The 19,138-nt window shown below is 32.2% G+C and overlaps 2 protein-coding genes and 1 long non-coding RNA gene across 3 annotated transcripts; 2 read left to right on the top strand and 1 right to left on the bottom strand.

Annotated features, from left to right (window-relative positions):
* Window positions 1-336: 336 nt before the first annotated feature.
* LOC135831274 (mitotic checkpoint serine/threonine-protein kinase BUB1-like) lies at window positions 337-3,969 on the bottom strand. Its single transcript, XM_065343643.1, has 15 exons — window positions 3,732-3,969; window positions 3,612-3,645; window positions 3,452-3,533; window positions 3,294-3,382; window positions 3,146-3,221; window positions 2,747-3,069; window positions 2,540-2,663; window positions 2,353-2,465; window positions 2,173-2,267; window positions 1,740-2,098; window positions 1,493-1,671; window positions 1,155-1,414; window positions 934-1,087; window positions 753-859; window positions 337-619 (listed from the first exon to the last, which is right to left on the bottom strand). Exons 1-15 carry the CDS (start codon window positions 3,737-3,739, stop codon window positions 436-438), a joined length of 2,187 nt encoding a protein of 728 aa, XP_065199715.1. The 5' UTR covers window positions 3,740-3,969; the 3' UTR covers window positions 337-435.
* A 6,598-nt stretch (window positions 3,970-10,567) lies between these two features.
* On the top strand, window positions 10,568-12,436 carry LOC135831281 (uncharacterized). Its single transcript, XR_010556175.1, has 3 exons — window positions 10,568-10,901; window positions 12,001-12,184; window positions 12,343-12,436. It is a non-coding gene; the product is annotated as an uncharacterized LOC135831281 (long non-coding RNA).
* A 2,672-nt stretch (window positions 12,437-15,108) lies between these two features.
* On the top strand, window positions 15,109-18,904 carry LOC135831273 (poly(ADP-ribose) glycohydrolase-like). Its single transcript, XM_065343641.1, has 12 exons — window positions 15,109-15,308; window positions 15,448-15,560; window positions 15,640-15,753; window positions 15,842-15,988; window positions 16,074-16,327; window positions 16,420-16,511; window positions 16,591-16,750; window positions 16,824-16,954; window positions 17,025-17,218; window positions 17,287-17,524; window positions 17,602-17,711; window positions 17,813-18,904. The coding sequence occupies exons 1-12, from the start codon at window positions 15,302-15,304 to the stop codon at window positions 18,638-18,640; spliced, it is 2,388 nt and encodes a 795-aa protein (XP_065199713.1). The 5' UTR covers window positions 15,109-15,301; the 3' UTR covers window positions 18,641-18,904.
* Window positions 18,905-19,138: the final 234 nt, after the last annotated feature.

The raw sequence follows: 19,138 nt of genomic DNA, 5'->3' as shown, positions 1-19,138 counted from the left end.
CTTTGAGAATGTATAATGCGAAAATATTCTCGTCCAGTGTTCGAAATCATTTCAAAGCGACGTTTAAGAAAATTGACTCGTTATTTCTCAAGTTTCGGCGCTTGAAATAGATTACGATTGCAAAGTTTTTTTCCTCCTTGATTGAATTCACCTTGTACTTTTGTTAAAATCGAAGGTCTCGCGTTTGTAAAATAAAAATAGAACTATTAAAAAGAATATTTTAATTCAAATTTTATACAACAAGTATAAATAGTTTAGTAATTAAATCTTACAAACATATTTCTATGTTACGATCATTAAAATCACTCGAATACACAAGAAATTAACACACATTCGTATAAAACAGTTACACACAAATGACTAAATAAAAAAATGCACAAAATTTTCATTATAAAAAAGAAAATGCGATTTAAGTTGAATGAAAACTTTTTAGAATTATTTTTTGTTCAATACGGATAATACGTTATTCATTTCTCGGGATAAAGTAAATTTACCGATTTTATTCGAGAAAAATTCGTCGAGTATTTTCCTAAAGTCAGATAAATTTGGCAGCACGTTGCATGAGGGAATGTTTAATAAATTGTGGAAAATCGGCATCCAAATGTCCGGATGGTAATACCTGTGAAATTGAAACGAATTTTATATAAAAATGAAAAATGTAATTATTATAATTGAGAAAGAAAAAGGGTTCTTGAAGGGTTGAATTTTTCTAAGGTGGCTAGAAATTGATGAATTAATGAAATTATACTGACCTAGGTAATGCTTTATCAAAAACCCAGGCTCCGTCTCGTTTCTGCGTCACCATGTATTTTCCTACTAATAATATATACATAGTTCCAGCTAATCCGAAGAGGTCAGTCTGAAAATCAATTATATTATAATTAATTAAAAAGTGCCCAAAATATACAAATATACAATTTTGAGCCCACATACCTGATACGTCCACGGTTTTTGTTCTTTCATTTCATTACAAGTGAAATTCTCCGTACTGACGACGTAATTGAAAGTCTTTCCAGGAGGGAACAGTTTCATATCGATTGATCTACCGAAATCTATCAATTTCACTCGCAAAGAAGTATTCGATGAGCTGAAAATAAATAATATTTTATTATATTCATCGAGAAATTCGTAAAAAATGATAAAATTGCACCTACCAAGGCACTAAAACGAAATTATCCGGTTTAACGTCACCGTGAATTATTTCACACGAATGCAGATATTGAATAGACGAGATCATTTGGATACTCAAATGAACACAAACGCTCATCGGACAGCGATCTTTTAAAACGAGATTCTTGGCATTTTTAAGAACGTTCAATAAATTTAAAATATTGCCATACGGAGCCCAATCCGATAATATCAAACTGGCATTTTTAAAAACATAAATTTTCGAGTACTCGATGAAGTATTGTAGCTGAAAAATAATTATAATTATAGTACAGGCGGTTTATAGATAAATTCAACTACATGTTGTGTGAGATGAATTATTTACTTTATCTTTATCGATTAATCGATTGAATATTTCTTTATTAATGTACCATTCCCAAAGACAAGGAGGTTCTTGATGCTTCAAAGCCATCGATTTGTGTGCATTATAGTCGGGTTGAATTTTTAGAATTCTAGCATAGGCTCCTTCGCCTATTTCTCCCGAAACAGTGAATTTATCAGGTCCTAAAATACATAAATTGAGTCAAGACGATGTCGGTCTAAAGAAAAGTGAATATTATTCGAATATTTACCCAATTTAATGGTACTTCTCGACCGTAAGATGGGCACATCTGAGTCAAAATGAGAATACCCTGTTAAGTGGTTGTCAGTAGGAAACGAAACACTCAATAACAAGTGTTGAATCACATTGTCGTCGAAAGGATTACTAATTGAACGTAAATTGAAATTATCCGAATCTGTATCGTCGTTTTGATCGATAACTCGATGATTTGGTATCGTGAAAGTTTTCGAATTGATTCCTTCGATTTTACTCGCGGTCGTTGATTGACTGTAGATTTCTTTCGATAATTCTACGATCATGCTTAAATTGACGTGAGATTTCGTAAGATGAACTGATTCGTTTTTATCGACAGGTTCGTAAGCTATCATCCTGGGATTGATTCAGAGAATTAATAAAGGATAATATACAAAAATATTTTGATCGAAAATGAAATCAATACTTACGTATTTTCATCTTCAGGTATATTTATTTTTTTATTCGTGTGGAAAGGTGTAGAGGAAGGCAAGACTTTGAATGCTCGAGTATCCACAATGGTATCCTGGAATAAATTAAAATACAGATTCTTGAAAAATAATGTACAAGTAATTAGAGTCTCGAATATTTTGAATAGTTGATCGTTTTACATTTTCGTCGTCCAAATGTTCCATGTTGGGTAACATACCACCACTTCCACGAATAAATGACTTAAAATCGACGAGATCTCGTTTTTCTTCACATTTATCAATCACAATGGTTTCTGCAATAATATCACTCGAATGTAATAAAACAGATTATAATATTCACATAACTCGGCTTGAAAATTCTCATTACCATATCTTTTATCAACAGGTGGAACCGTCGTTGGCGGCGTTATTACAATATCAGCACACGCCGCTTCGAGTGTTTTCGAGCCTATGCTTGGTATATTTTTCTTTGCAGCGATTGGAGAGGATATCTGCGAAAAAAGACCCATCTTGTATGTAATTGTTTACTATAAAGAAATATCCATACGATGAGTGAAAAGGAGCCAATAATTACCGGTGTAGTGGTTTGAATACTTATTTCATTGGTCGATTGAATTGTTTTCGGAATCTGTTTTTCGGCCAAATTATTTTTCGAGACTAGATTAGGCGAATCAGTTTGCGAGGATTTATGCGTGGAATAAAAACTGGTCTGAGCGCTGGTTTCTTTCACCGACACGTTATTCGATTCTGTTTGAGTGTAATTCTCTATTAGTTGAACTTTTTGGATTTCTGTTGGCAGAATTTCAGCTTCGGTTTGAGTGGAGACATCCCGAAATATTTTCTTGGTCTCTGGAGGGAGCTGATGCGTACATTGTATACCTTTTTCAAATGCAATACCTAATAATTTTCAAAATTAGAACGAATCAATTTCACTCAATTCTTCCATAATTGCGTAATTGATTCTATTTCTTACCCCCAGCTTTTATTTTATTCCAATAATTCATAGCTCTGATTTCCTCCAGCTGAATATCTTTGCCATCAATATATACCTGAACAAATCCAGTCCAATGTAAATGACTAATTTTCTCAAAATGGAATATTACATGTGTGAATATTCTTACCAAATGTTTAGGATACATAGATTTCTGATTTGGATTTTCTTGCTCATCAAATACAGCAACAGGAACTTGAAATTTATCTTTTTTTGTGCCTGGTGAACAAGAAATAATACTTGTATCTATTCGTAGAGCAAGATGCAGGAATTATAATTTTAAATTACCTTTGACTGCTTTACTGCGGTGAGATGCCATATCTTCTTTCTTCAACGCATAATTTTCTTTTTCGCTAGTGGTTTTTTCACGCTAAAGATGTGATACAGATTATCAGTTATAGAAAATGTCATATACTGGAATTAAATTGGAAAAATTTGAACTAATTACCTTCGTAGTCGACTTTGTTCTGGTGAGAGGGATTCTGAGAAAAATTGGTATTTATTAGTGATTGTTTTCAATTGATTATCAGCGAATAGAAAGAAAAAATTCTGATATCACTAAACTTACTTTTGCATTTCAGTTTGAAGTCCACCGAAAAAGAAACAAAAGAACTGAATAGAGAAAGTGAGGGTATAATGAATCAATTACATGGGTAGTCAATGTACAAATTTAATTCGCAATTTTGTGTTTTACTTTTATGTTAAATCACAGTCTTTTATTCAAATAATTTTTTTTATCTCGTTAAATTTTCATTCTCGGCAAAATTCAATCGGTGATTGCACCTCCCCACTCCTTTTTGATAAAGCTAAATGATTGGATCGGCGGTAATTTTTGGCACAGTATTGTCAGTACCACGACGAAAAAAATTGACTGTGCATTTGAGTTTTTTAAGTTCTGAATTTTGTCAGCACTGGCCTTATATTGTCAGCTCGTAGGTGGATGGTGTGCAATTGAAATATAGGATTCGTCTTCGTACGCATTGCTTTACAGACTACAGTTTACATCGGTGGGTGTTTTGCAAAAATCAAAATCGAGGTACTTTAAAGCTGAGGAATGGCTTTGATGCAAAACAGATATATTCAACAAAAAATTGTTATTCTAAAGAACAATATGTGTATTTGTGTAAGTATAAAGAAGATGACAAATGAATAATACATACTTAATAATAGGTATTTACTATTTAGGTATATATTTATTAGGTACTTGGGAGTTATAAAAATATTATCAAAAACTTGAACTTTACTTTCAAGCCTTTTATTTTATTATTTTCAATAATACATACAATGATGCAATCATTTATACATATTGTAGTAAGTATTTCCTTGGATATGGTACACATATAATAATTATCATTATCAATAAAATAAAAAATTGAACCATATTTGCCAATTGCCATACTAAACATACCTATGTATGTAGTTAACTAGTTACCCTATTGACAAAATGAGATGCGTTTCCGCATGCCCGTTGCGTTTTTTGAATCGGTAAACCACACTAGGTATACAGATAGCTTGCGTTTCACTACCCAAAATTTGTGAAGTTGCCGCCAGCCTTTTCAAACAAACCATTTTGCTAGCAGAAAGCTTGCGTTTTATTTGGTGCTGATCAGTAACTACTGAAACGCATAGCATATCCGCATTCTAAATTGGCTTACAAAACGCAAGTGCTAATCAGTACCTAAAACTCGCTAGCCGAAAGCATGCGTTTCAGTTTGTTTCAAAAAGCATACAATATGCCAACTGTTATAGTATGCATTTATGCTTGCAAAAGGCATACGGTTTTTACAAAACTGAAACGCATGCAGATGGGGGCTGCATTTATGCTAGCAAAGCGTATGCATTTTTTGTAATGCGGAATAGTATCCAATTTTTCAGTAGAAAACGCAAGCTTTCAGCATACCACACTGCAGCAAGTAGATGAACGCTTACAGATACTGTAACTTGAGGTATGCGTAAGGCTTGCCGAATGCTGGTGTAATGCACTCACTGAAAAATCAAATTTGATTGGTCCCTGCTAAAAACCGTTAACTAAAAAATCAAATTTCATTGGTCTTTGCTAAAAACCGTTAAAAGTTTAATTTATTTTCACAGTTTAACAATTTAACATGCATTTGTTATCACAAGATGGCTGATAACAGACGTGTACGTATTCTAAGTTGAAAAAAACTGTGAATTTGAAGGTTTAAGTCAAATTTTAATGAATTTTTGGGTGATATGAGTGATAGAACAGTGAATATGTGACTTGTTTTTATATTTTAAATTTAATTTACATGTAATTACGAGAAAGTGTGGACAATTTTGTGTTGTGAATGTGACTGTGGCTCTTAGTGCTCCAAATTTCCGAAGTTTCTTCGTGGTTGAAATGTAAGGTAATCGTTCACATTAAATTAAATTATGATACCTACATTTTAGTATAGATTGCAATTTATCTAATAAGGAAGCTACTCAAGGTGTCTGCCTCAGATTCGAACACGACTGCGATTCTTGGAAAGACAGAGGCATCCATTCCCCTCCCTTAAAATTACCGAAAAATCCCGCTTTTTTGCCTGAAAAGGTCAATGATATAAAAATATCTCCAATTTTCAACAAAGATTGCGAAAAAGTAAGCATCATTTTTTTGACCAATAATCGTCAAAAATTCGTGCCTGTTCCCCAATAATAGTCAGTCAAGCTTTTTGCTTAAAATTGTCAAAATTCTCGTTTTTTTTGCGAAAAATTCTAAAAAGTTAAATTTTTCTAAAAAAAATGTCCAAAAGTCTTCCCTATTGCTTGCTGTTCGCTGTTGAAAAATCACGATTTTTTACACAAAATTGCCATTTTTACCAAGATTATCAAATTTTTGCTTTAAAACTTCTTTTTTTCAAAATTATCTAAAAGCCAGGCTTAGGTATTAGTCAGAAATTTCCAAAATATTTCTTTTCTGCTAATAATTCTCACAAAATTTTTCTTTTTGCTAAAATTGTCAAAATGCTGTTGGCCAAAAATTGTAAAAAAATCCTCTCTTTTTAACAAAATTTCTAAAAATAACCAGTCGTTTTTTCAAAAAAATTTCAAATGTTTACTTTTTATAAAAAAAATTGTCCAAATATCTCGGTTTTTCATCAGAAACTGTCAGAAAATCATTCCTTTGGTTAAAATTGTCGGTCTCGTTTTATTTTTCCAAGAATTATCTTTCTTATAAAAAATTGCCAAAATCCTTGCTTTTCTGTCAAAAAAGTAACAAATGTCTCGATTTTTTATCAAAAGGTTTCGAAATGGTTCATTTTTTCAAAATTAAATACACATTAAATTCGTAATACCTATTCTGGATTTTTTTAATCAATTTTTTTTCTGTATTAAAACGTTTTGCTCGCATTTTGTCACTTTTTTAGCTACTTTTCAATCACTTTTTGGTTACTTTTTCGAGTTTTTTTAGTTACAAAATGATTACTTTTTTGGGGGAAAAATTGAGTACGAGCCCTGCATTCGCTTCACTCCGGTTTGTTTACTTTTCATTTTCAAAATTAAAATTTTTAAAACTTATCATTCAGCGCGATTTTAAATTTCTCTAGAATTTTGAATTTGCTTCGAAATACGTGAATATTTTATCCACATTTAAGCCGATTTCAAGGCAGACACCTCAAGATGTGTTTTTTTGACCAGTTCTTTTTAAATAGAAATAGTCAAAATGTCAAAAGTTTCCATGTCTGTGAGAAAACGTTTGAAATTTGCAGGAATCGCTGAAAACGAACAGACTCTACTCCATAAATTTAAATTTAATTCGGCTATTCTTATTTTATATTTGCCAGCTGATGCGAGTGACCGAGCATGATACATACAATACCTGAGGACTCCGTTGGCAAATTGATCAATAATGTTGTGCCTACTTAGTTGACTTTATACTCGACTTGGGTATTTTTTCATTTGCCTATTTATTTTTTCAAATAATACAATTGTGATAGCTCCTACGCTATTTTAGTTTTTAAAACGTACATTTCCAAAAGGTTTGGCTTTCCTTTTTCAGAGTTTACATTTTCTAGAAAAATATTGCGAGAATTTGAAAAATTCAAAGGTCAGAAAAATTAATTTCTACCATCAAAAATGATGTTCTTCGGCTTTTTATGGTGAAAATTGTTAAAAGCGTTTGCCCTCACTTCGCTCGGGGCATTTGCATTTCATTTCCGAAATTCTAAATTTCTACAAAAACATTAGGCAGGTAAGTCTCGAATTTGAAAATATCAAGATTGGAAAATATCATCTTTGACTTTGAAAAATGACATTTTCAGCTACTCAAGTTATAAATTTTTGCAAGCTTTTCCCTTCGCTTTGTTCGGGCCAATTCCATTTCATTTTTTATTCAATCTCTTCGGGAAAATATTGTTCAATAAGTTAAAAAATTGTCCAAAAAATATGAGAAAAATATAAGTGCATTGATGATACATAGATTTGTTAGGTGAAAACTAAACTATGTAGATAGGTAAGTATATGAATAATAATTTTTCAATGAGAATGAAATTACCTATTCTGCAATTAATAGGTGCCTATGCATAAAAGTTTGAATACAATTGCGTTAAGTAATTTTCAATTTTTTTGATTTTTTTTAAAAGTTCTATTAATTGCTATTTTAAAAATCCATAATGTTAAATAAAAACATCGAATCGGTTACAAAAATTTGGAGTCATACCTCAAATCACAATTTCTAGCTCGAGCGAAAAAAGTACATACAAGCAAATCGTTTTTATTTGGACAAATTTTTGAAAAATAATTGTATGTAGAAGAAGAATGAGTATAGGTAGAGTGAAAGTTTTGAAAACTAATCGATTTTGCAGTTGGAATTTTCAACATTTAAAAGTTGGGATTTCTTAGAATTTACCCCCCTTGTAAAATCACTTCGCTAAGCCTCTGGATAGAAAAAATTCGGTTTTTCTGATTTCAACATTTCTCAAAAATCATAGATTTCTTAAAGTTGTAAAGAGAACCAAATAGGCCTGATTGGAGCGAGGGCAAAAGCTATGAAAAATTTGTAGTTCGCAAAAAAGAACAACATTGATTTTAATGTAAGAATTTTGTTTTTCTGATATCAATTTTTTTAACATTTCATCAATGGTTTCGTGAAATTTCATAAAGTGTGAAGGAGAGAACCCAATTGGTCCGAGTGATAAAGTGAGGGCAAAAGTTTTAGAAAATACCTATGTGGCTTAAAATTGAAGAGTAGAACATCAATTTTAATAAAAGAATTCATGTTTTTCTGATCTCAACATTTTTCAATTTAAATGACAGATTTCTTGAGATTGGAACTTGGCAGAAGAGAATCAAATTGGCCCAAGAACAGCGAGGGTGAAAGCATTTGAAAATTTGTAATTCAAAAAGTATAGAACAACGTCAAATTTAATGTAAAAATTTGTTTTTTTTGATTTCTTATCTATTCAAAAATTTTATCAATAGTTTCTTGAAATTTTTAATGGTGGAAAAGAGAACCAAATTGGCCCAAGCGAAGGCAGGGTGAAAGCTTTTCAAAATTTGTAATTTCAAGAAGCAAAACAGCAGTAATTTTGATGTAGGCTAGTAAAAAGTAATACAAGGGCAAAATCTTTTTTAAAAAATAAAAATTTTGAGAATATATCGGTGATTTTGTTTGCAAATTAACAATTTTGCCAACGAATTCCGAATTTTCATCAGGCTTTCGCACTGGAATCTGGATAAAATTTCAGACAATCTTCCAGATTTCGTACTATTTTAATATCAAAAGTTTGAAAAATCATAGATACAGGCACAGATTTGGCTTTAAAAGTTAAGAAAGTTGTTAATTGTATGGTGATTGCCTAGATAAATGAACTTTGATGATGGTAAAAACTAAAAAATTTAAAATTTTGATAATTCTAAAACTGAAATATTGCTAGAATTTTTGTATTTTGCCAACTTTTTTGAACTTATTAGAATTCCCAAACTTTTCCCAAACTTTTATGGAACCCTGGGGAGGGGGGGTACAGGCTGTTCCCTAGCCCACCTTCGCTTCGCTACTGATGTAGTATTGCTTATAGGCATGCATTCAGTACACTAAAACGCATCCTTTCGGGGGATGATGCTGATTCAGTATCATCTATACGCATGCATTTAGTATACTAAACGCATCTGATGAATGAGCAATACCGATTCATTATTATATATTCGCATACGTTTGGTATACGTAACGCACCCTACAAATACGCGGAGCTGATATACCATTAGTAATTCGCATACGTTCCGCATACCTAATGCCAGCATAACGCATCACTGTAACGCAAGCACTATGCTATCTCGAGGCATGCAAAACGCTAGCAGAAACGTACCTGCTAGAAAATTTTTGGATGCGGAGATGCCGAAAAGTAGTCTCACGACGGTATTGCGGAAACGCAAGCGTTTTTTTTTTAAAAACGCACCTCAAATGTCATTAGGGTACCTATACCTACGTACACTTTTTCATTTGCAATAACCTTGACGATTGCATAATTTTCTATGTTCTTGGGCAATCATAATTCATACTTCATAGTGAAAATTTACCATTTGTAAATAGGAAAAAAGTACCTTCACATAATTGCATAGGTAATTTTCACTTGAATGTACCTAATCTCGCAATAATTGCGGAATTTTCAACAAGACATAACTAGGTATATCTAAAAGTAAAAATTCACAACATGTAAAATAGTAAAAATTACTTTCACAATAATTTATTGCATTAGATAAAATCATCTGGTGTGTATCAATTTTTTCTATTGCTTTCTCAAGTTGAATATTTATTTTATAATTATTTTTTATGGAGCTTTTTTTGTAATACCTATTGAATACCTATTTTTATGAAAAATATTAATTTCATTTATTTATAATTTGACGCATCACTGCATTCCAAAAATATTTCCCTAATTTTAGGAGTAATATCTTCTAATGTTTTGGCATAATTAATGAAAAATATTTGTGAAGAAAACATTTTCAAAGCACGAAGTTAAGTTTTATTTTAAGTTATCCAAAAATAAGCCAAATTAAATTTCATGATGAAATAAAACCGCCACAAAAACACTCTAATTGCAAAACCGACAAATTATTGAAACAGAAAAAGGACGAAAAATCGAATTCGAAAAAGTACCCGAATAGTTCCGCAAAAATCGAGTGTTCATCGATCGATATATCGGAAAATTATCGACAGGAGTATCGTCCAACAATATGTTGTCGAAAATTTGCCGATATATTGATCGATGAACACTCGAATTCGATTTTTCGTCTTTTTTCTGTTTCAATAATTTGTTGATTGCTGCCAAATCGATTGGAAACGCCGGTTTCAAACCGTTTTGGAGCCTCCAGCGACTTTTTGAAAATTACTGGAGCTTTCCATTATCATACCTAGACATTTTAGCTCAAAAATTGACGTAAATTAATGTTTTTTAACCCATGTATGTACTTTAGTTTATCAACGCTTACTGACTCTTTCTTGACAAACATTAGGTATACCTATTCGGCTATTCTAGTACATAATAAAATTTTATAATACCTCTATATACCTTCAAGTGTCAAGTTGTACTGAACCATCATGTCAAGCGTGCTTTTTTCAGTTACTTTCAATTCGGACCCCAGCCTCCGCCTCCAGATAGGTTAGAGGAAATGGTTCTCCACATTGAATATACCAACAATGGTACCTATTTCTCTTAGAACAATAATAATACAAAACTATTTCACGGTTGCATTCCATCAACTTCTGTATATCCATCCAAACCAAGAATTCAACATAGTAAGTAATTTTTGGTCATTTTTTACTTATGCAATTTTTTTATTCCAATAAATGTGCAAAAAAGTCATACGCAAAATTATCCCGCTGGTTATGTCCATGTCGCCAACTCTGTAGATTTCAAACTGTGAACAAACATCGTTCTGTAGTCGTAAGTATGAGCGGCAACCAAAAGATTTTTGTGAAATTAGTTCGACAAGATTATTTCCAACAGAACTGAAAAGAAACGGCTGAAAAATACCTGCATAATGACGAATTATGGGACCGAGAAGTCGTTTATAGTTACCCCCCCCCTCCCACTCCAAAATTTAGTTTGACATTTTTCTCTCAAAGTACCAGTGCGACCTATCAAAATATATTAAAATTTCGCGTAAAATCCGAATACACCACCAGTTTTGAATTCTAGCCCTTCTGTGTCCCCTCCACACACCCCTAAAGTGTAGTTCGAAAACTTTTTTATAAATATTCCCGTGCGACCAATCAAAATGCATTAAAATTTTGCGTAGAATCCCAATATCGCATTAATTTTGAATTTCAATCTTGCTGTGCCCCTCTCCACACCCAATGATGATTCAAAGGTAATAAATAAAATTTCAAAAAATTACTCCAAAAAATAAAAGTAAAAATTAAACAACCAAATAAAATGTAGAAGAAAATTGTTTGTCAAATATTTTTAGCCTTTTCACAATGTGAATAATTCGACCCTAAATTCATTTTTGAAAATTGTTGACTTGTGTGGTTCTTTCTGTGTGTTCTTCGTTTTAATTTTTTTCATAATTTCTTGATGTTTTGGGTTCTGGTCTCAGTTTTTTTGACGTTTTGGGTTCTAGCTTCAGTTTTCCAAAAGCTAACAAAAACTCACTGAAGTAAACATGAGAAAATTTTTGGTCTTTTAGTAGTTTTAGTTTTCCGCATATACTGGACGTGGCGTAAGTATATCAATTTTTTAATTGCTTTTTCAAGTTGAATATTTATTTTATGATTATTTTTTATAAACTTTTTTTTTGTAATATTGAATATTTTGATAAAAAATATTCACTTTATTTATTTATAAATTTGACGCACCATTTTCATTGTATTCCAAAAATATTAAACCTTGCAGGAGGTAAGGTTGGAGAAACTTAATCTCCACATTTACAATAACCAACAATGAATATGGTTCCAACCCAACTTCCAAGTACTACTACATATTACACGGTCGGATTGCAATGTTGCATCTATACCTACATAAACATTTGCAATTAATGATCTTCACTTTCATCTACGCGATAATTTATTTCCGCACAGTAAGTAATTTTTGTTCAGTTTTTATGCAAGTTTTTCATTCAAAATGTGCAAAAAATATGCAAAAATTTCAGTTTGAGCTAGTCCATAGAAAAATATGCAAAGCATAAAAATCCCAGCTCTATTAATAATTAAGTAGGTACCCCAACTTTTGTTTCAGAGGTTCATTTCAATTCAACATTTTTAATACTTGCACAGCTTACATCAACAGAAAGAGAAGAAGGATGAATAAATTATAGGTAATTCTTAAGTGGTCAAACAGTAAGTAATTTTATACACAGTTCTGTAATCAAACGATAATTTTTTGGCTGAAATTTCACTAGAAAACATTTTTTTCAACCTCATTCGCATCTTATTTGAATGGATTTTTAGGTGATGTCTATTCAACTGAAGTGAGTTGAGGTTAACATTCAAAGCAGTTAGCACTCTGGATACTTGACTGATTTTTAAACCCCACTTTCTTGTAATTTATATTGGTCATATGTAGGTAGAGGTACCTATGTCAATGTGTATTGTTTCCAGTGGTGTCTCTTTCATCACTGTAATTCCAAATTTTATAATCCCACTTCTTCATTGAATTTTCTGTGTGTGAATTTCCAAAGGGTCGGTGACTCGGTGTGGCCGAATTCTTCGATGACATATGGTATAGTTCAGGCATGGCTGTCGAACAGGGATATCTCTGTGTAGTGCTGTAAGCTTATCTAGTAAAAACGCGAAAAAACAACATCAAATTGATTCAGTAATAGAATGAGAGAGAAGAAAATTTGTTGCATTTACATATACATCTGCAAATTATCTTTATCCAGGGGTGGCAACTTGGATTTTCCCCGTGTGTAGCATGAAAATTCCAACACAAAATTACTGTGATACACTCCCTCCCTCCCCCCCCCCCCAGCTTAAACCGTCAAAAGTCAATAATTTGAACGAAAAAAAAACGAAATTTATTTAATTAATATGGTACTTAATACGAGTAGGTACTTATTTCTCAATTTGAAAAGTTGAATTTCTTGTTCCATTTTTGAAAATCCATTCATTGAGGATCAACTTCATGGACGTCGAACCACCGATAATACGTAATACTTGACGAATAGTTTTTAGGTATTCTTAAAAAGAGAAAGTAGTTGTGCAAAAATGAATTTTTTCCCCCAAATAAAAAATTTTTAATTGAGAAAATTTTTTAGAATGTCCAAAATTATTTCATTGACTAGTTGCTCTTTTTATTTTTGTGCCATGTGTAGCATAATATGCTACACACTCTACACACGAAATAGGCTCATTTTTCTATTTTTGAACATAAAATTGGAGGTCTGAAATCTAGTACCTACGTCTACGTACCATTCTTAAATACTCTTTGCTCTTTTGGTGGACAGATTTATCAAAGTCATCAAAGTGAACATTTAAAAACAAAGAAAATGAGTCAGGCATCATAAAATTCTTCGGAAAAAATGTACGTCAGAAATCAGACCGTCTGTCTTACGGGAAAAGTGAAAATATAGAAATACATAGGTACTATGTAGTTTTTACTTTTCTGTTTTAAAATACTTTTCAAATTTTTGCCACAGATACATTGTTTCCTTAGAACATAACGGCCATTATGAATGAGGCTTTAGTTAATTCGAGCAAAAAATTATATGATAATTAGGTACTTACATTATTTTTATTCCATCATTAATATATGTTTCTACTTCGAACGAGTGACTGTTTGATCACTGTTTTACTCTCATTTTAAACATTTCACTTATGCATTTTATAACAAAATGGATTCTCAGTTCTGTTAAGTTACAATAAAAAATTAAAAATAACGGAAAATCCTTGTGTACCTAGTTCTGTAGGTTGCCAGAATACACCTGTCACTTTGAAGTGTCGCTGCGTCGAGCCAACCACACTCATATGTACCTATACCCACCCTCTTACCACCACTGCTCCATTTGGCCTATCAATTTGACTTTATAGTTAAGGTTTAGACTTTCAGTTTTCTGTCTATCACTTTTTTAAACTTTTTTTTTACACCTTTCAGAACTCTCTGGTAATTTTTGGTTATTTTAAATTTTAATTGCAATGTCTCTTTTCTGTCACATAAGCATAGGTATTGATGTAAGAATGGTTGCATAACCATTTGCCTAAATGTCTATATGTAGCCTAAATATTGACAATTTGGTTTGGTGGGTATTCAGTATCAATGAGATTTATGTTTTGTTTTCATATCATTTTAACATATTTTATTAGTTTTTTATGCATTTTTGTTAAATTTTTGGATGATTATGGTGTTTTTTAATGCTTTTACTTGTGTTTGGAAGAGGGTTCAGCGATGCTTTATTCAATTTTTGCTACCTTTCATAAAAAGTACATTAGTTTATGGTCATTTTCAATGATTTTTTAATGAATTTTTTGTGGTTTACTGGTTTTATGACATTTCAACAGGTTTTGAAAATATTTTACGGAAACGATAAAAGACAAAGAAACATGAAGCTTGGACAATGAGATATATTGAAAAAACTGTCATCCTAATGTGACTGTCACTCGTAATAGAAAGTAGGTACTCTTCAGACAAAATATTATGAATGAATAGTCTTTACTTTACTCATTACTCATTACTCGTTACTTCATTAGTTGACTGTCGAGTGTCAAAACCGAATGGAAATTTTTTAATAGCCGGAGCCCGGAGCCGGTATTGGTACTTGGTACTTCGAACTTTGAACGTTGAAACTTGAGAATTCAAAATCAAAATTGACCGGTAAACAAAATTATGAAAATAAACAGAATTATTAGTCGAGAAATCATAGCTACCTACTTGGAAAAAATAAAAACGAAAACGAATTAAAAAAATAAAAAATATTCAAATTCAAATGCACATCATCCACCTTCGAGCTGACAAATTTACAAAGTAAACAGAAAAGAAACACGGGGAACGAGAATGGAAAAATTTCGTAGAAATTCTGATATAAAATTGATAAACACTTGAGAGTCAAGTCTCGAGAATTTGAAAAGCAATGTAAAGCTATGACTAATTCGAAGTATATTTGGAAGATAAATGATGAAATTTCAATTAAAAATTGCAGCTCTATCTTCAATATAAAGTGTACAGCTCAAATTACCATCTACAGTTATCCGAGATCGCCATGACGAGTAAGTTGTTTTTCTTGTAAATCTTCTAATATTCTTTGTATAATTCAAGAAATACTCCTCATTTTTAAAATGTTTGCAAAATTATAAATAATAAACTCTTGTGATAATATGCAACCTCTATCCATCGTTTGATTTTCAGCCGAAAATAGTGCAACTTGGAAAGGAGTCCATATATCGGAGCTGCGAAGCAGTCTGAACTTCCCACAGTTTCCAGAAGTGGTGAATAAAGATGACCATACAGTACTTGTGCAGGTACCGTACAACGAACTACTCGGTTTTGAATACATAAATTTGTTCCTATTTTCATTCATTTATACGTTACACATTTCAGACTCCAATTATACCCGGTAAAGTGCCGGATAGTTTTCCTTCGATATTCGATAAAGTCGATTTTTGGGACGCGAATCACGTAAAGTTGCCTTGTTCGGATAAAAATGTCACCGAAGTTCGTCTTATTCAAATTCTCTGTATTTCTAAGCATTTGTTCGTTACATGTAATTCATCATAATTTATTATTCATTTATATTGTTTAGGACCAAATTAAGAGATGGAGTTTAATTAGAGACGCTTTAGGTTCGGTTATATTGTCTGGTCAACAGTTAGAAATAGTTTTATTGTCTTACAACAAACGGTTTGCCGAACGATGGAACTTCTCCACCCTTCGAATGTTTTTTGACGAAGTAAGAAATACAATGAAAATATTATATTTCGAGACGAGTAAAATTAAATTGACTGATTTCTCAATTAATATTTTGCATTTTGTAGGTTTGCGACGAAGAAGAATCAGCTGCCTTTTTTCAATCTCTATTACCAAAAATGATAGATTTAGCATTATGCTTACCGGAACTTGTCACCGGAGGAATACCACTGTTGAAACACGGTCGCTCCCATTCCATTACATTATCGCAAATGCAAATAGCTTCTCTCTTAGCGAATGCATTTTTTATAACATTTCCTCATAGAAATACACAATCCAAAGGTTCCGAATACGCGAATTATCCTTCTATTAATTTTACGAGGTGAATGCTCAATGCTCATGTAATTAGTACATATTGTGTTAAAAATTCAAGTTGAGATAGAAAATTAATCTTCATTTTTTTCTTCTTTTTAGGTTATTTCAAGGAGTATTTAGAGATAGAAAAAAAGCTACCATTGAAAAAATAAAAAGTTTATTGCATTATTTTCGCCGTGTTACCTCATCACGTGAGTTATCGTTTCTTCTCTTCAATTTTTATTGTGTCTGTTTGTTGGTATAATTTTTCAATAATTTATTCATTTATAGATCCAACCGGTGTTGTGACTTACAGTAGACATTTCGTACCTAAATTAGTGATTCCTGATTGGGCAAAAAGTACCAAATTATTACCAAAGTTGAACGTGTCCTCCACAGGAACAATCGAAGACGAAGGTTTTGGTTTATATCAAGTAGATTTTGCTCATAAGTAAGTTTGATGAATCGATAAACATTATTTATTCAGTCGAATTTTTGAAAACCGTGTGTTCCATGCATTTCAGATTAATCGGTGGAGGTGTAATAGCAAATGGATGTGTACAAGAAGAAATCAGATTCGTGATTTGTCCAGAATTGATTCTATCTAGATTATTTACCGAATGCTTAGAAGATAACGAAGCTCTAATTATCACCGGTAATTCTCAAAACGCTTCTTTTATTATTTTCAAATGAATCGTGAAATTGAGCAATGTGTTTTTTTACAGGTTGCGAGAGGTTCAGCAAATACAAAGGTTACGGAAAATCATTCGAATGGGATGGTGATTACATTGACGGAACTCCTTCGGATCAAGAAGGACGTAAATACTGTACCGTTGTCGCCATAGACGCGTTGTTTTTCCGAAAGAATTTTGCCAAAGAACAATACTCACCATCTAAAATGAATCGAGAACTGAATAAAGTAACAGTCGTGATGAAATTTTCAAAAAAAAAAATTGATTCAAAATATTCAACAGAATTTTTTTACAGGCTTACGCTGGATACTCATGGGGTACCCGTAGAAATAAAAATGAGTTATGTGGCATCGCTACTGGAAATTGGGGCTGTGGTGTCTACAGAGGTAACGCCGAGTTTAAATCACTTCTTCAGTTGATGGCTGCTGCCGAATCGAATCGTGATCTGGCTTATTTCACTTTCGGTAACGATGAATTACGCGATTCTATGCACGCCGTTCATGAGTTTTTGATCAAGAACAAAATAACAATCGGTAAGAATTCGTAACGTTAAAAATAAGTTTCCGGTTTCAACGAACATTTTAATCATTTTTCTCTTTCTTTTTTTCAGGGAAAATCTACGACCTGTTATGTCAATACAACGCCGGCGCATTTTACGACCGTATACCTCTGTACGATTACATTAAAAACGAAGCTCTCTCCAGCAGCAGTTCGAAAAAGGTAAATCAATTGAGTAGTAATCGAGGAATGCATCAAAAATATCCTAACAATTACTACTGAGCTGACAAATTATCCGTGTTTGAATATTGTTTGAAACGCAGGTTGTAAAACCTTTCCCTTTGTTCGCCGACTTGAAGCGTTCATTGAGTAACACGTCGAAAAAAAAAGTAGACAGAAATAACTCATCTCAGACCAAAAGTGAACCTGATAATCGTACCAATTCCGGCGACGACGACGAATCTCCTCCAGTATCAAAGAGCACCGTAGACGTTGAAGAAAAAAATATGAAATGCAAAGAATCCCAGATGCTGATGCAAATGTATCAATCGAGACCTACACCGAGCACTTCTGCTGCAAATTTAAGCGAAGACAGCGACGATAGCTTCGATTTAGATAAATATAGAAAAGTTAAACGTAGTAGATTAAACGATATAAACACCGATGATACTGTGAGGAGTGAATCTGAAGATGAAACCCAGTATCAGCCTTCGTACGAATTAGAAGAAGAAACTAACCCTCAATCCGAAAAAGAAGATGATAACTTAGAGGAAGACTCGAGACAAATAGTCAGCGATTCCGACGAGGATAGTTCTCAAAATTTCACTAGTACAAGTGCTCAAATCGGCGATGATGATGAAACGATAGAGAGAGACCATGAAGATATTCTCAGCAAAACATCAGCGACTGAAAATACCCAAGAACCTAGTCGAGATGAATCTGATATTAGTGAAAATTTCGAACCAGCGAAAAATTCTCCTAAAAAAGATACTAAAACACCCTTAAATAGTCGTTCGGTTCCTCTGAAAGGATTAACAATAGTTTCAAAAAAATCCAAAACTAGTAGCAATTCTTCGAAGAAAAAATTCTCGTGTCAAAAAACTAAAATTAGTCATTATTTTTCACCTTCGTCAAATTCAAATTCAAACTAATTTTAAATCTTTACTCCTTTTTTCAGATGCGTTGATTTTTCTAAACTTTAATCGAATTGAATGTGAACTGAGCGAATTGCATTCGAACTGTATGATCATATTTCTATCTGTGATATGCGATGATTTCTTCAAAGCTGTACATTTCTGAAATTAAGTGTACTTACGTAATATTATTGTTATTTTTTGTAGTGTAAATTACTTGTATTATAGTTGTTGAAAAACTATTTGATTGTGTTTTGTAAAAAGTAAACATTTTTCACGGTATCGTAGGTACGTATTTATTTACAGCATTAAACGGTTTCAAAGTTGAAATTAAAAAAAAAAAAAGTTGTCAAGAATTTGAAATTTCAATTTCTGTAAAAATATTGGGTAAATTCCACAAACAAGCGTTCCATGAAGTTCATCGATTGAAGAAGCTCCCACATTGATCTTCATAGTTAGTTGGACTAATTTCGTTTTTAAAACGAACAAATTGATTAATTATGGATTAATCAGAAT

Source organism: Planococcus citri, chromosome 1 (genome assembly GCF_950023065.1).
Source record: "Planococcus citri chromosome 1, ihPlaCitr1.1, whole genome shotgun sequence".
Taxonomy (NCBI): Eukaryota; Metazoa; Arthropoda; class Insecta; order Hemiptera; family Pseudococcidae; genus Planococcus; species Planococcus citri.
The sequence above is the reverse complement of the archived record's forward strand: the minus strand, read 5'-3'. Positions and strand labels throughout refer to the sequence as shown.